Raw genomic sequence first — 18,068 nt, forward strand, 5'->3', positions numbered from 1 at the left:
CCAGACAGGACCCCACCCTAACAAGTGGGACAAGACAGGCAGTGTTGTGGAGGTGCGTCAGCCAATTAGTACGTGGTCAAGATTGACTGGTCGGGCAGGGTCTCACTTCGGAACCGGAGATTCCTGAGCAAGTTTTACCCGGTTCGCGATGACCAGCCAATACCTCGATCAATCTACGACGATCTGGCATCTCGCGTCGCCATGCCAGCACCTGTTGCGACGCCGCGGCTGCCTGATCTTGTGTGCCGCCCAGTTATGCCTGTGACGGAGTCAGCGCCCACTCCGACACCAGCGCTGACATCGGCAGGCTCTCCCCGGTTCGCACATGTTCGATTATTGTTATTTCACTGCAATCGTCCATTAAAGCAAGTGAACAAATGGAATGTTGTTCTTATTTAGTACAGACATTTACAGTAAGTGTCAGCTTGCCCTTTTTTTTCTTAACTCTACTTTTGAACTCATTACCCATTACAGCTGTGTGGTATTATCTCAGATGTTCCTGAAAAGAACAGAATGCAGCTCATTGCCTGCATACCAACAGTGTTTCCCATACATAGACCAATTTTATTGGTTTTATTCAACGCGATTTTAAAATATAATTATCGTTCCGTTCATTCAACTCTAGTGCTCTAGGCCTGAGAGTTTTACACATAATCTCAAAATGAATGTAGGCTAGGCTACTAAACAAAAACGGAATAATAGCCTATAAAGGCTTACCCACAAATAGAATTTACATGGGCGGGCCGCCCCGGTATATTAACGGCTGCCAAGGTATATTTCGCGACCCATTTAGGTTTTTAATTTTGTATTATCCGTCTGCGAGCACGACGTCATCTGCGATAGATTAACTAGTGGACAATGATCCCTCGCTCTACACCTCCTGTACCTGTTCGCTCTGATATCGCGTGAAGGTTCTGCTAACAAGCGCGCAACAGAAAGGGAGACCTTACGAGAAACAGAGAAGACAACGTTGGAATTAAGTTAGAAGACAAGGACATGCACGCAGGGGTGTTGTGCACAAAATTGCAGTACGCAGAAGGAGCCGTACACATGCCGCATCTTTTGCGTGGTTGTGTCTTTAGTTAAAGCCCAGTAGCGATCTGTTCATCTGTCACACTGATCATACAATAAAGCCATTGAAAATAATACCATACAGTACTGCAGAAGTACTTCAGTGTCTTTGTGTCATTCAAGCTTGTGTGTGTGTGTGTGTGTGTGTGTGTGTGTGTGTGTGTGTGTGTGTGTGTGTGTGTGTGTGAGACGAATGCATTTTGTTGTTGAGTGAGTGAGCGAGCGCGCACTGGTACCCAGGATTTAATTGTTGTTGTTAGCATCTGGAGCTAGCTGCGCTAACGGATATGAGGAGCTGTTTCTACAACAAGGCAGAGGGAGAGTCCTCTCCTGTCAGACTGAGAGGCTCCGATAGCCTCAGCTCAGTGAGGTAAAGGTCTCTCTGAGGGTTTGGATAGTTCACTTTAGTCTTAAGTTCAGTGGCTCTCTAACGGTTTGGTTACCATTTATGTAAACAAGTATTTCCAATGCACACCTTTATATGATCATTATAGTCAGAGAATAAATGAAGAACAGGTATGAAATAATTCCAATTCATAATATAGGGCAGTAAAACAAAAATACAGTTTTAAAGGGGAGTGTCTGGTCCCATTACTGGAGTTCATTTTGCCCTCAAAGTGCACCAGATTGATACATTTAACTTCAACATTTAAAAAGAAAATCTGTTCGGGGATGACCCCCCTAGAGGATGTTAGGTCCATCCCCACTTAAAACATGTTATGGAAAAGATGCCGAAGAGTTTTGCACATGTTTTATATAGTAACCTAAGTACTTGCATCAGTTTGCGTGGTAATGCCACAATCGTGCGCGTGCATGCCTACGCTAGTCGTAGGTGCGCTCCGGTACTTAGGTAAATAGAACTACACCCCTGGTTTCATGTCACAAGGCTACGCCCCCCCGGAAGTCATCCACACGCCTTTGCTTTGAATTTTTCTAAAATGGCAAAATGAAAATAGAAAACTATTAGGTATAGTTACCACAAATTGTAGACTTAAATTAATCAATTTTATCTGACAGATGATTTATAATTAGTTATGTATACACTTATTTATCTACGGTATTTATCTATCTTCCTATCTATTTAGTATACGTGCAGTCATGCAGAGCTAGGTAAAGTTAGGTAGGCGAGGTTACCGTGTGAATTTACAATGTTCATACCTGCAAACTAGTCACCTTTAGGCGAAATTCGCCGTTTTCAACTCAAAATATGTCATTGACGTGAATCGTGTAGAACCGAAGAGTTTTTTTTAGGGGGGGGGGGGGCTGACCGACGACTGACCGACCAACCAACCATAGACTGTATAACGGACTGTATAATGAGCAAGAAACAAGTTTGCTATGTTCACAATAAATAAAATCTTTGTTCAAATGACTCGCGTTCCACGACCACCGACCAATCATAAGCAAGATAAACCACAGCGCGCGTTTTTTACCCATCGGTCCCTCTTGGAGTGGAGTGCTCAGTCGTCAGCGAGTGGTTCTTCTGGACAATTTTCGGGATACAAGTTTTGAGGTAAATCTAGTAGCAGGTAATCTGGCAAAAACATTGTATGCTGTATCATTTTAACGTTGCTGAAGTAAAATTATTTTAGCCAAATATAGTGTATTAACATGCTTAAGCTTATCAGCTTGTTAGGTTGCTAGCTAACCTCAGTGAATTGTGTTAAAGTTAGCCTAGCTAGACCAGTTCTACGTCACCTCGTTCAATGCGAAAAGAAGACGTTTGTGAAGGCTAATCTCCACAGCATCCGTCCTGTTATCTGATATTACTGGTGGTTATGTCATTGTGGTCAGATATGAGAGGGATGAAAACGAACACGTAATGAACAAATACACATCCGTGTGTGGTTTAGTGAGTAGCTAGTAGTGGTGCAACGGATGATCCGTGATCCGTGATCCGTTCGGATCAATTATTTCGGTTTTGCATTAATCAACTTTTTAGTAGCTACAAAAAGTTTGGAGTTACGAACAAAATCTACAAACGCTGGCGACCGTGTGTAGAGTTTGTTTACAGTGTTCGCAAGCACATATAACGCTTCACTGTTGGAAATGACATTATTCATATTGCGCTGTGTTATGTACACAAGACGCAGATGCCTTTGAAACACGCGATCTAAAAACGAAAACATATTTTATATGTAGTAACAATTGTTGGCAATTGGCAGGTTTAAGATCCAGATTAGGTTCATGGTTGTGAATTATCTATGTAAATCGACTCTATAGATTACACGTTCATTCTACATGTTGAATGATGATAGCGTAATAAAATACGCACAATGACAAAACTGCCGTGGGCTATATGTTATCCGTATCCTTTGTTAAGATTAATGTTCAATAGCTCTATGCCAATGGGAACAACAGAACGTGCGCATTACATATGGACCAATGCGACACGTTCATTACGGCCGTGGACCGATAAACACTCAGTAACGTACGCACACCAACCGGCATGTGCGTGTTTAACACCTTGTTTAACACTGGTGTTACCGCCGCTTAACTTAAATAATGAAGAACTGCTTTTAATTACGACTTGGCCGAGATCCTAACGTGCTGTTCATGCGTTTCCCATGAATAGCCTACTATAACTCGGAGCGGAGCAGGATATAATGCGCATGCGCGGCGTTGCTAGGCAACGTGTACAAAGCGAGAGTACAGGTCGTTTTGGTCAGAGCTATGAAGAGAATATATTTGAGGAAGCTCATACATATGATGGGTCACCTGCTGCCACCAGATGCTGACACAGACCAAGAAATTCTGCGTTTCAATGTTGACCAGGCGCTTCCCAGTTTTCAGCATGGAGAGGATGTTGTCAAGTGGTGGGCCGTCGTCTTCAATACAGGGAAGTACCCTGCACTGTGTCAGGCAGTCAAGGCTGCCCTCTCAATTTTCCATGATGCCCTGGTTGAGTCTTCCTTCAGTGTCATGGGGACCATCATTGATCAACGATCAACGTCAATGAAGATCTCCACCCTCAGTGCTGTGCAGACTGTTAAATACACTTTGCAGACCAGGAACCAGACTGGGGTGGAAATGTTCAGAAGGGATGATTTGAAGTTTGGGGAGGTAGATAGGAGGTTGTGTTCTAACATTAGTGCAGCTGGAACTAGGGACAAAACCAAACGACAGGAAAATCAGCTTGTAATCAGAGAAAGGAGGGTTGAGTTTGGCTGCCAGCCATCTACCAGTGCTGCTAGTAATAGGGCAGAGGTGGTGGAGAACGATAGTGTGGCCCGAAAGAGGCACATTGCCAAGCAGCGAAAACGGGCCCTTGAAAGGCTGGTCCAGGCCAAAAGGATGAAAAAATGAAAATAATATTACGTTGATATGTTGCCAAATTTGGCCAATGGGATTGACTGTTTACCTGTCCTGAATGCTTTTCACATTCAAAATGTTTTTAACTGACCAGTTTACGGGTCAATAAATGTGCCATTGTTACCATAAGAAAAGGTTGTCTTTTCCCTTTATTTTCTTATGGGAGTACACCAGAATGCTTAATTTACATGTTAAAATAGCTAAATTTGGCTGGGGTGGATGCCCCCAGACCCCCCTACAACAGTTTAGTTTGTCACCTTTTTCAGCCCTTCTGAGTTTGCAGGTATGAATGTTAACATGAGGGAAAAGGGACACTTAGACTGTAATTCAATGTTCTTATGCAATTGGGTTAACACATTATCTTTCATGAGAGGGCCTAAAAATAACTAATGTCACTCTGGACTAGAGGACGCGTTTTCCGAAAGGTAAACAAAAACCGGCTAACTTACCCATCCGGAACTTCGGGCGCTAGACGTCCTGGGTCTTTGCGTTTAAGATGCTCATGCATCACCGTTGTACTGTCGTGGTAGGCCAGCTCTGCGTTGCAGACAGTACACTTGACTTGTTTATTAGCTTTATTTTCCTTAAAAAATGCCCAGACTTTAGATAATCGCAGTCTCAATGTTACTGCAGTCTGCTCACGCTGATCCGGAGCCTCTGCCATGATTCATCTCTGTTAAACTTCGTCAGTGGTTGGCTAGGACGCAGATGTTGCAAAGACGAAGCTACTACTTCTTTTTTTATTTTATTGGTGGTTGGCATCCAACTCTGTGCATTACCGCCACCACCTGTTACGGGTGTGGAGCATCAATGGGGATTAGACATTTTATAAACAAAACAATGGGATAATTAATGGTCCTTTTGCTTCCCCTTCAGAACCGGAAGCAGTAAAATGCTAATCCGCAGCATACAAAATGACGGTGGTGGCTTGCCATCTCTATTGCTATTTCATTTGCGTGTGTTCTAATGAGCCATGAGTTAAATGCCTAGGTTGCTTAAATAATACGACGCTTCGACAACTAAATTTCGCGTCGACAAAATTTCATTGTCGACTAGTTGTTGCAGCTTTACACTTATACCATCCTTTGTAATATCGGTCTAGAAACAAGAACCAATACGTCACGCTTACGTCAGGGGTCGGGGGGGGGTGATTAACCTTTAGCAATAACAGTTTATGGCGAGTACGGCAAATAAAAGTTGTAACAAGAAGTAGCGCTGAGCAAAGAAGGAGGAGGTGAGCGGGTGTTTGGAGTTCTCGCGAGAACACACGGCAGGAGGGAAGAAATTCGGTTGTCGGACAAGAGACGAGTAAACGCGGTAGTATTGAATGCTTTTCGGGCAGATCAGCATAAACTGTACTCTGACTGTAACATCATGTCAACTAGTTCAGATGGATATAATGGGAATGAAATGGAGTGGATGCTATCTAGGGCTACGAGGCGGAAAAGGGCTTTGAAAGAAAGAGACAGGCTAGAAAGAGCGGGAAGCTGGTCAGATTATAGTGAGGCCAGGGGTAGTATCAAAAAATCAAGAACCAGTCAGGGTGAAAGTCAGACAACTAACGATCAAACACAAGAGAATGAGTGGAAAGTAATAATCGAATTCAATCAGGATAGTGGACACTATCACCCGATTAAACTTACCAGAGCGATCGAGGATGAGATCGGCAAAATCAAATACGCTAGATTTATGAACAATAAGCGAGTGTTGATACACGCAAACAACAAACGTCAGCAAGAACAGATAATCAAAATGTCGACACTCAATGGGGAAGGGATGGAAGCGTATGTCCCTGGAGCAATGGCAAAGGTGAGAGGAGTAATTTCAGGAGTACCGTTGGGTATGTCTATGGAAGACGTTAAAAATTAGATTAAAGGAGGTAAAGTAATTAACGCCACAAGGCTGAAGAGTAATAGGGATGGCTCACTGAAAGAAACCCCATCAGTAGTAGTGCAGTTTGAGAAAACCCTCCCTAAATCTGTGCAAATGGGCTACATGAATTACAGTGTAAGAGAATATATACCCAAACCACTTAGGTGTTATGCATGCCAAAGAATAGGGCACACAGCACAGCAGTGTAAAGGAAAATTGAGGTGTGCGAGATGTGGAGGTGAACATGAATATGGAAAATGTGAAAAGGATGCCAAGGTTAAATGTTGTAACTGTGTAGGTGAGCACAGTGCGGCATTTGGAGGCTGTGTAGTGCAGAGAGAAGCCAGAGAGGTCCAGAGAATTAAGATAATGAACAAAGTTTCATATGCAGAGGCAATAAAGAAAGTAAGGGGGGCAGGAACAAACAGTGATTCTAGTGGAATTGCCCAAAGAAATACAGAACAAAGGGACAGTAACACACCAGAAAAGCAGGCCCAAACCTAAGCCTGTGTACCAACCAGACATTCCGTTGTCCGGTAATTACCGGACATTGGCCGGGAAAAAAAATAAATGTCCGAGAAAATGAAATCTCACCGGTCAAAGTGTCCGTTTGAAATTGACTAATAATCCCTCTATCTAACTCAATTTGATTTTCAGAATAATACTACCATTTAGGCTAAGTCTAATGTAGTAACACAGTAGCCTATTAGAATAAAATAATTTAACCTAACAGGCCTACAAATACATCGGAAGGTGTATGGCGTGTGATTGGCCCACGAGCGTTTGCGTGCAGCAAAGATTCTACCGCTATTTTTTAGCTCTTCAAGAATATGCAGAACCAGCGATCAGAACGGTTGTTTCCCATTTTACAACTGTTGAGTCTGCAGACACCACTCCTCTTATCAATGCCATTGACCTGCGACGAGATGCCCTCGCTGTGATGACAGCGCTCCGTGGCTATGGGGGATTGCAATTCGCCACAGCCTGTGAAGTCCTCATTCGGGATTTCATCGAAATCTATCCAGAGTGGGCCAAGCTCGCCAAAATAGCCTGTGTGATCCCAGTCTCAAGTGTTCCCGCAGAGAGGGGTTTTTCGCTGCAGAACCGGATCAAGACCAAGCAGCGAAGTCGCCTCTCAGAGAACAAAGTTACGCGCCTTATGCGCATCGCAAGTTGTGGAGAGACATTACAAACTTTCGATTTCATGTCGGCAGCTGCCAATTTCAACAGTGCCAAAAACCGTAAAAAGTAGTGTAATTATAGGCTACGAGGCAGTGTAGGCCTATGAATAATTTGATGGCCTCATGCCTATTAATTTAAAATGTTACTTAAACCGCACCATATCAGGTGCACGTCAAGACCGTTGATATAACTTGTGTAGCCTATCGTTGGGCTGTTAAAAGTCTTAATTGTATGTGGGTAAGGGGGATTAGTTTATTAAACTAAATAGAAATATTTGTATTTATTTTTTATTTGTTTGATATATATGGAAGGATGATTGGTTCATCAGATACGTCTCTTAAAATTAACTCGGGCACCTCGTGCAAATAACGCACGGGGTCGTTTGCGCAATAAGTGTTCACGTAATTATTTGAAAGTAAGGCCAATAAATGTGTTAAATTATTTTTGTGTGTCAAATTGTCATTTTGTAAGCTACTAGTCTACTTCAAATGTTTCTACACTAGCCTAATTAGGAACGATGGAATATTTGACCGTGGTGTTATCAAAATGTCCGGAAGGTGAAACCTCGGCCGGTCACTTTGACCGGCAGATTTTTTTTCTAACGGAAACCCTGGTACCAACTTGTACTCATAAATGTTAAGTAGATAATGACATTCGTGGTCTTCATCTGCCACACCATTAATGTTACATCACAGCAGAAAAAGAAAAGTGATAGAATCAAGACCATAGTGGAGGCAGCAGGAAGATTCCTTGATATGAGAGAATGAAAAGCAGACCAGATACATGCATTACTAACAGCAGCTGAAGTAGGAGAACATGGACAGATTGAGGGTTAACACTTTAATAATGGTACTACACATTCTTCAGTGGAATGCGAGAAGCCTTATAGCCAATGGACAGGAATTTAAAAAATACATATATGAATTAGAAGCAGTTCCAGATATAGTATGTGTGCAAGAAACTTAGTTACGTCCGCATCTAGATTTTGTAATGCCAGGATTTAGTGCTATAAGACACGACAGAGCAAACAACCAAAATGGTGGAGGATGTGCTACTTTTCTCAAAGATGGGTTGGCTTATAGGAAGGTTCCCTCCCCTGATGACATGGAATGTGTAATATTGGAAATTTGCAGCCCAAAGAAAGAAGGAAATATTAAGGTAATCAATTTGTATAACCCATGTAGAAATGTAACCACTGACATGTTCAAGGAAGTGGCAAGGACAGTGTGTAGAAAGGAAATATAGTGTGGAGATTTTAATGCACACAACAGCTTATGGGGGAGCAATCACGCAGACAGTAATGGGAATATAGTAGAAGAAATGCTGGAGGAAGATCGTTGGTCTGTCTTAACGATGGACAAGGTACAAGGGTGGATATAAATAGGGGCACAGTTTCTTGCTTGGATCTTACAATGGTGTCAGGTAGCTTAGTAAATGCCTGCGAATGGCATGTCAAGAGTAACTACTGTAGGAAGTGACCATTTCCCAGTAATCACTATAGTAAATACAAACGTAAGTATGCAAGAAGGAAGAACATTTACAAGATGGTGCTTTGGTAAGGCTGACTGGGAGAAATTTAGAATATGTTGTGAGGAGTCAACACACTTGGTAACACTGGAAGGGAGCATAGAAGAATGCACAAATCAAGTTACGGAACATATTCTAAATGCTGCAACTTTGAGTATACCAAAAAGAACAACACAGGGTAGGAAGAAAGTGATACCTTGGTGGAACGAGGAATGCAGTAGAGCTGTAAAAGAACGAAACACGGCATTTAGAACTTTGAGGAAAAAACATGTCACAAGAACATCTTATAGATTTCCAAAGGAAAAGGGCAGTGGCTTGTAGGATAGTTAAATATACAAAAAAGGGGACTTGGAGAGAATTCTGCTCCACCATTGGCAGAGGAGTAAAGTTAGGGGATGTCTGGTCCATGCTTAAAAAAATGAGTGGGAAGAAGAAGTTGGTTAAAATCCCAGCTTTGGTTGATGGGGAGAGGATGGCAGTAACAGACAAGGAGAAGGCAGATGTGTTAGGTAAGGCCTTTGCTGCAGTACATAGTGGTGAGCACCTCGATGATAAACATAGGCAGCAGAGAGACAGTGCACTCAGAGAGAATGTAAAAGAGAGAGAATGAAATGTCAACTATGGATATGGATTTAACAATATGGGAACTCAAAATAGCCTTGCAAGGTACTGGCTATACTGCCCCAGGACAGGACCAGTTATGCTATGCAATGTTCCGAGACTTGCGGAGACTTTTTAACAAAATTGGGAGGGATGGAGTTATGCAGAGTTGCTGGAAAAGGGCAGTAATTCTACCATTTAACAAGCCAGGGAAGGATCCTGCTAATCCTAGTAACTATAGGCCCATAGCGCTGACATCCCACTTATGCAAATGGATGGAGAAGATTATAGTTCGTAGGCTTTCGCATGTAATGGAACAGAGAGGGTTAATGAGTCATTTCCAGAATGGATTTAGAAAAGGAAGATCCACAATAGATGCTCTAGTTAGAGTAAGTAACGAGGTGGAGAAGACACTGAAAATGAAAGAGTTGATGGCAATAGTATATTTTGACATTGAAAAGGCATATGATTCTATGTGGAGGGAAGGGCTGCTAATTAAATTAAGTAAAATGGGTATTGGAGGGAGGATGTATAATTGGATAATGGAATTTAGAATCAAGGTTGGAGCTGAAGTATCCAAGGATTTGGAAATTAAAAATGGTATCCCACAGGGGAGTGCAACTAGCCCTATATTGTTTAACATCATGATAAATTACATATTTACACATTTAGATGGATGCATCAAATCAGCCCTTTATGCAGACGACAGGGCCATATGGACGAGGGGAAAAAATGTGCCATATGTGGTAGATAGTATAAGAAAAGCAATAGAGAACGTGGAGAAGTGGTCATATGAGTGGGGGTTCAAGCTGTCAACAAGCAAGTCATGTTACATGATGTTTTCAAATAAGAGAAAGGTTGGTACAGAAAAGTTAACATTATATGGGCAGCCGATGGAGAGGGTGGCTGAATTTAAGTATCTGGATAGCAAATATACATGGAAAACACATATCAAACATCTGGAAACAAAATGCAAAAAAGTCATGAACCTATTAAGAGCGGTGGCCGGATGCAACTGGGGGGCAGATAAACAGGCATTAATTGACATTTATAGGGCTATTATGAGGGCAACAATAGATTATGGTAGTATAGTGTATGAAGCAGCAGCAAGGACATCATTGGAAAAACTGAACAGAATACAGTACAGAGCACTGCGATTATGTATAGGAGCTATTAAATCAACCCCCATTAACGCAGTACTTATAGAAGCAGGAGAAACACCGCTTGAGTTAAGAAGGGAGAAACTGGCACTCGCATATTGGGTCAGGCTAAAAGGAAGTGGAGAAGAAAACCCTGCAAAAAAGATTATACAGGAATGCTGTGAATATTCAAAGTTCCAGGGGTTAGGGTTTGAGTGGATAAGGGATGAAAAAATGAAGAAATATGGAATGGAGGCCTTAGGGTTCACCAGGACCACCCCAGTGAGTAGCGTTCCACCTTGGCTATTCCCAGAAGTAAAGATCGATATGAGTATTCTGGAAAAGAAAAGACAATGGCAAATGAATGAAGTAGGAGTTAAAACAAGTATTTACCTGAGGAGCAACTACTACAGTTATCTCAAAATACAGTGGGGCAAAAAAGAATTTAGTCAGCCACCCATTGTGCAAGTTCTCCCATTTAAAAAGATGAGAGAGGCCTGTAATTGTTATCATAGGTATACCTCAACTATGACAGACAAAATGCGAAAAAAAATCCAGAAAATCACATTGTAGGATTTTTAAAGAATTTATTTTCAAATGATTGTGGAAAATAAGTATTTGGTCAATAACAAAAGTTCATCTCAATACTTTGTTATATACCCTTTGTTGGCAATGACAGAGGTCAAACGTTTTCTGTAAGTCTTCACAAGGTTTTCACACACTGTTGCTGGTATTTTGGCCCATTCCTCCATGCAGATCTCCTCTAAAGCAGTGATGTTTTGGGGCTGTCGCTGGGCAACACAGACTTTCAACTCCCTCCAAAGATTTTCTATGGGGTAGAGATCTGGAGACTGGCTAGGCCACTCCAGGACCTTGAAATGCTTCTTACGAAGCCACTCCTTCGTTGCCCTGGCGGTGTGTTTGGGATCATTGTCATGCTGAAAGACCCAGCCAAGCTTCATCTTCAGTGCCCTTGCTGATGGAAGGAGGTTTTCACTCAAAATCTCACGATACATGGCCCCATTCATTCTTTCCTTTACACGGATCAGTCGTCCTGGTCCCTTTGCAGAAAAACAGCCCCAAAGCATGATGTTTCCACCCCCATGCTTCACAGTAGGTATGGTGTTCTTTGGATGCAACTCTGCATTCTTTCTCCTCCAAACACGACGAGTTGAGTTTTTACCAAAAAGTTCTATTTTGGTTTCATCTGACCATATGACATTCTCCCAATCCTCTTCTGGATCATCCAAATGCCCTCTAGCAAACTTCAGACGGGCCTGGACATGTACTGGCTTAAGCAGGGGGACACGTCTGGAACTGCAGGATTTAAGTCCCTGGCGGCGTAGTGTGTTACTGATGGTAGCCTCTGTTACTTTGGTCCCAGCTCTCTGCAGGTCATTCACTAGGTCCCCCCGTGTGGTTCTGGGATTTTTGCTCACCGTTCTTGTGATCATTTTGACCCCACGGGGTGAGATCTTGCGTGGAGCCCCAGATCGAGGGAGATTAGCAGTGGTCTTGTATGTCTTCCATTTTCTAATAATTGCTCCCACAGTTGATTTCTTCACACCAAGCTGCTTACCTATTGCAGATTCAGTTTTCCCAGCCTGGTGCAGGTCTACAATTTTGTCTCCTTTGACAGCTCTTTGGTCTTGGCCATAGTGGAGTTTGGAGTATGACTGTTTGAGGTTGTGGACAGGTGTCTTTTATACTGATAACGAGTTCAAAAAGGTGCCATTAATACAGGTAACGAGTGGAGGACAGAGGAGCCTCTTAAAGAAGAAGTTACAGGTCTGTGAGAGCCAGACATCTTGCTTGTTTGTAGGTGACCAAATACTTATTTTACCGAGGAATTTACCAATTAATTCATTAAAAGTCCTACAATGTGATTTCCTGGATTGTTTCCCCCATTCTGTCTCTCATAGTTGAGGTGTACCTATGATAAAAATTACAGGCATCTCTCATCTTTTTAAATGGGAGAACTTGCACAATTGGTGGCTGACTAAATACTTTTTTGCCCCACTGTATATACAGATGGTTCTAAGAACAAACAGGAGTGTGTGGGATTTGGTGTGTATGTCCCTGAGTTCCAAATATCTATTTCCAAAAGATTATCTGATCAGTTATCAGTGTATACAGCCGAAATAGGCAGTCATTATTGGGTTACAGTGGGTGGAAGAGGTCAGTCCAAATAGGGTGGTGGTATGCACAGATTCAATGGCCGTGTTGGAAAGCATACAGTCAACAACATCTGTCAGAGAAGATTTAATCATTGAACTGTACCATAGTTTGCTAAGACTTCACACAGGTGGCATTGATGTACAGTTCTGTTGGGTACCAGCGCATGAGGGGCTGAAAGGGAATGAGTGTGCTGATAAACTAGCAAAAGGGGCACTACAAAAGGAAATAACAGTACCAGTTCCACTCGGAAAAGGAGAAGGAAAAGCAGTGATTAAGAAGAAAGGAATGGAGATATGGCAGAAAAGGTTGGAGGAAGACCATAAAGGAAAGGGGTACCATAAAATACAAAAGTCAGTGATAACGAAGAACTACAAAGAAAGGAACAGAAGGGAGCAAATCATCATAACAAGACTCAGATTGGATCACACCATGTTTAAATGGCACCATGTTTGTACTGGGGAAAAGGAATAGTGACAAATGTGGGAACTGTGGAGTGAAAGAAAACGTTGAACATATCATATTTCACTGTGCCATGTATGCAGTAGAAAGAGAAAGGTTACATGATAAAGTCCAAGAGGCGGGGAGGGACTGGGATTTAATGGGGATACTGGGAACAGAGGGAGAGGGGGTAAGATTCACCAGGAAGGCTCTCTTTACTTTTTTAAATGACACAAGGCTGGTGAGTAGAATTTAAGAAAGGGTAAATGACATAATGTTACACACTCTTGTACAGTAGGTGGCGGTATGCACCTTAAAGTTGGTTGCGATCCGCCATTAAACCCAAAGAAGAAGAAGAAGAAGCGCTGAGCAAAGTGACTACAATGCGACCACACACTTAAAGTCAGGCAACACTAACCAGGCTCAGTGCGATGCTGTTCATTTTACCTTACTTTAATGCAGGGGTTTTCAACTGGTTTTGTCCCAGGGACCACCATTCGGACTAGAAAGCAATCCGCGGCCCACTGATGTGCCTGCGCGTGCGCGTGTGTATTTGGTGTTACATGCATAGCTCAATGCATGAAACATGAAAGAGAGGCCACGCAGATTTTATAATAATAAAAGTAGATTTATTAAATTAAATTAAATTAAAGATTATTTTAAAGAAAGAATAAAGAATAATAAAGTGTTGTGCAATTCAGTATTGGGAAAAGTAACTAAAAATGTCATGCAAAGTCAGTCTAGGTGTGTGACAAAACAACAACGGAGAACAAAAATCCAACAACACCGGAGAACCAAAATCCAACAAATGAAGACCAAGGCAGCCTCAACTGCTGGCTGGTCAGGGCTTTTATAACCCAGCCAGGACAGACCTGTCACCAATCACCTGCTGTAGAGACAGAGAGATTGAGAAAAGCAGAGAGAGATTGAGAAAAGCAGGGAGAGAGAACAGGCTTACCATTAACACAGGGCGGGGCCTAAACCCGCCAGGGTCGTAACAGTGAAAACATGGGAGAATTAGGCCTACCTGTCAGTGTGATATCTGGGCGTGGTGAAGTCCACACAGCCTGTCTATTCGTGGCGAAATGGTAGACAGAGACAGTCTCATGTCATTCTCTGGATCAAGCCTAGCCCTGTACTTATTCTTTAAGTACGCCAGTGTAGAAAAACCACTCTCACACAGGTATGTGGTTGGAAAGGGCAAAAGACACCTCATTGCTTTTGCAGCAAGCTGTGGAAATTCTGTCTGGCAACTTATCCAGAATTTAACAAGGGGCTGTGTGTCGTACATATGCCTCCTGACAGAGTCTGTGGACATCTCAATCAGCTTATCCTCTTCCACAGCCGTCAGACTTGACCCTACTGATGCATCGTCACTGAATGGGAGCAGGATCCACTTGCTGTCACGGCGCCACTCTTCCGAATCAGTGAAGTACTTTGCGAATTGACGCACAAGCTTCCTCAAATGCTCACATATAGTGTCGTTGATGTCAGTGCTGTCAGGGTATTCCTCAACTGAAGGAAACATCGCCAAGTTATTGCTCTCCACTCGTTCGATCCACTTTGACATTTTTTTCACAAATGCGTCGAGCTTCTCGTAGAGCTGCATGACGTTTGCATCTCTCCCTTGCATGGAGCTGTTCAACTTGTTCAGCTCTGCAAAAACATCTGTGAGGTACGCCAGCTTAGTTAACCAGTAACTATCGTTGAAATTGGAAGCCAGATCAGAATGCTTCTCGCACAAGAACTCGTAGATAGCTCCGCGTAGTTCAAACACACGGGCGAGCACAGCGCCGCGAGACAGCCAACGCACCTCTGAATGATAAAGGAGAGAGCTGTGTTCACTTCCCAAGTCATGGCATAGGGATGAAAACAGGCGTGTATTCAATGCGTTTCGTTTTATGAAGTTGACCGTCTTGACAACGACATCAAACACACCACTGAGCTCAACACTGAGATCTTTGGAGGCGAGAGCCTCTCTATGAATCAGGCAGTGTGTCCAAATTACCCCCGGAGCCACCCTCCTTACATGCGCAAACAGTCCAGTCTTGCTGCCACTCATGGCTCGGGCCCCATCGCTGCATAATGCAACGCACCTCTGCCACGAGATATTGTGCTCCGTGAAAAAATCGTCCAGTGCTTTAAATATTTCTACACCGGTAGTTCGCCCGGGCAGTGGTTTGCAAAAAAGAAATTCCTCGCACATAGTGCCACTGTCCTCGTATCGCACAAATGTTAACAGTTGCGCATCATTAGTAACATCTGTCGTCTCGTCGATTTGAAGGGAAAACAGAACTGTCTGAAGTTTTGCCATCAGCTGGTCTTTGACATCATTTGCCATTTCCCCAATTCGTCTTCCGATTGTGTTGTCTGACAACGGAATAGTTTTTAATTTGTTGGCACATTCTTCGCTTACCATAGCTCTGCACATATCTATGGCTGCTGGCAATATAAGCTGCTCTGCAATGGTATGGGGCTTCTTACTTTTTGCAACCCTGAGAGCGACCAGATACGATGCTTTCAGTGCGTTTTCATTTATTTTTGCACTCTTCCTCATGGTAGCCTGCTGTCCTTTGAAATCACGCAACATCTGTTGCATGTACTCAACGGGTTTGGCCTTCAAGTGGACGTGATGCGTCTCCATATGCCGCGTAAGTTTCGACGGCTTCATAGCTTCATTACAGAGAATTGTTGAACATACGAAACACAGTGGTACCTCCTCTCCTGCTCTGTCTGTCGTCACTGTGAATCCATATTTAACATATTCCTCATTGTATTTTCTTTTTCGTCTTTTTTGCGAAGTTGACGCTTCGGAAGCCTGTCCTTGCCCTATCGTGGCGGCCTGTCCCTCTGTCGTGGCAGCCTGACCCTCTGTCATGGCAGCCTGTCCCTCTGGCACTTTCCTCACTACAAAACGATCCATTGGTGCTAGATATATAGCTAGACTAGTACATATGTAACAAATGTTTGCTGTACTACAACCTATCTTAAAATACTCTCGTCGGCTATGCTTATAAATGTGTGTCAACTTTGCTCGCAAGACTGTACGTAATGAATAATAAGTGAGGTTAGCGACGCAACTCATTACCATTAGCGAATCACAGGCTACCATAGACTGGATAGGCGCAAGGCTACATTCTGTCAGCTTGAATTTCCTTTATATTATTTTAAACATATTTTTCACGATATGTAACGGTATTCTGGAAATGTGTTGAAATATCAAAGCGAATTTATATTAAAAAAAAACAATGGTGAACTGATCAACATAGGCTCTTGTCACGGACCACATGCAATGCCGCCGCGGACCACCAGGGGTCCGCGGACCACCGGTTGAAAACCCCTGCTTTAATGACCCTCCGTTCTCTGTTATTGATCACTGTGAAGAGCAGGTAGACGTTTTCCTGTTTTGTGTTATAGCAGCTATAACATGGAATCAATACATGGGCTACACAGGTTACCATGTCCAACTATCACAAGTACAATCATAATGAAAAATATGCCGGTAAAATGTGCCTGTAGAAAACGGCTTATGCCACAATATGATAGCAAGTAGTCAAGATAGTCAGATTAGCTAGCTCTAATACCAGAGAAACTTTCAAAACGGCGATATAATGCCAAACAGACTGAAACACAATCACTTATGAGGATGGGAGGTATGCATCAGCTGCTGTCGGTAAATGCCGCTGAACCACATTAATAAACCACGGCACTGGGGAGAAAAGTAAAAACGCTGGAGAAGCGTAAGAAATGTTCTTGTATTCGAAGTCCAGGAGTAGATGTAGAAGGAAACGAAGTGAAGCTCCTCATATAAGTTTTAAAAGGAGTATTTAATAAAAGGACCCGGCAGTAGGTTTTACAAAAGTTTCACAGCTGTGGCTCAAAACACGCTTCCACAGGTCACTTACAAGAAGGAACTCTAAGCGGTTCACTGTCTGGCGGTCGGGAACAATAGAGATTGATTTACAATACAAACATCTTTTGTGCCACTATCCCTTTCCGGTCGTAAAAATAAACAATTTCAAAATAAGACGAGCTCCGGTCTTGTCTTCTCTCATTGGTTGGTATCGGGGGGCTGGATCCTGTTGGCCCCTTGTCGTCACATGGGGTTTTCTGGACTGACGTCGTCGGGGGCGGGTCCTCATATGACGCCACCGTCGCCATCTTGCTAGCGTAGTCATGAAGCTTCCACATACGATATTCTATTATGCAATCCTTCTTAGGTTTATCAGTTATTAAACACGCAATAGTATTATTGCAGCATCAATGAGTGAGAGGTAGAGGCGGTGTGTTAAGTATGTAACTCCATGCGTCCTTCTCCCTCTACTCATATACACAATACAATATTAGCTACATGCTATCTAAGGCTAAAACCAACATCCGGTTACAAAATAAACAGTTTCAAAGTAAAACGGTTTTCAGAATAAGACAGTGTTTTAGTTCCACATAATATTGATTATTATTTCTTACAGAAGTAGTTCTTTAATTTAATCTGGCTTCGTACAATTAAAAGCACCACGAGCATCGACCTAACGACCTCATTGTTGTTGTGAGTGGCGTTGGGGAGAAAATCAGCGACGTAAAGTGTAATGTCATGACGCAGCACCAGTCAGGTTCTGGGCGGTGGAAACACAACTGGGGCTAAAAAGAACAACCAGTTCGGAACCAGAAAAGCACTAGCACGAAGCTAGAACTGGTTTGGCGGGAAAGGGGCAATAAAGATAAGATGGTCAGTAAAAGTACAGTTCTGAT

At 42.8% G+C, this 18,068-nt stretch overlaps 2 protein-coding genes across 3 annotated transcripts in view; one reads left to right on the plus strand and one right to left on the minus strand.

The window, feature by feature from the left end:
* The window catches only part of LOC134861805 (NIPA-like protein 2), a 93,708-nt gene that overhangs the window by 66,377 nt on the left and 9,263 nt on the right, over positions 1-18,068 (plus strand). The gene's annotated exons all lie outside the window — the stretch shown is intronic.
* Positions 13,776-16,664, minus strand: LOC134861804 (protein FAM200A-like). Its single transcript, XM_063879283.1, has 2 exons — positions 14,347-16,664; positions 13,776-14,208 (listed from the first exon to the last, which is right to left on the minus strand). Exon 1 carries the CDS (start codon positions 16,429-16,431, stop codon positions 14,350-14,352), a length of 2,082 nt encoding a protein of 693 aa, XP_063735353.1. The 5' UTR covers positions 16,432-16,664; the 3' UTR covers positions 13,776-14,208; positions 14,347-14,349.

Source organism: Eleginops maclovinus, chromosome 3 (genome assembly GCF_036324505.1).
Source record: "Eleginops maclovinus isolate JMC-PN-2008 ecotype Puerto Natales chromosome 3, JC_Emac_rtc_rv5, whole genome shotgun sequence".
Taxonomy (NCBI): Eukaryota; Metazoa; Chordata; class Actinopteri; order Perciformes; family Eleginopidae; genus Eleginops; species Eleginops maclovinus.

Coding starts and splice junctions, on each gene's coding strand:
- LOC134861804 (XM_063879283.1), bottom strand. CDS start 16,431: ATGGTAGCCTGTGATTCGCTAATGGTAATGAGTTGCGTCGCTAACCTC.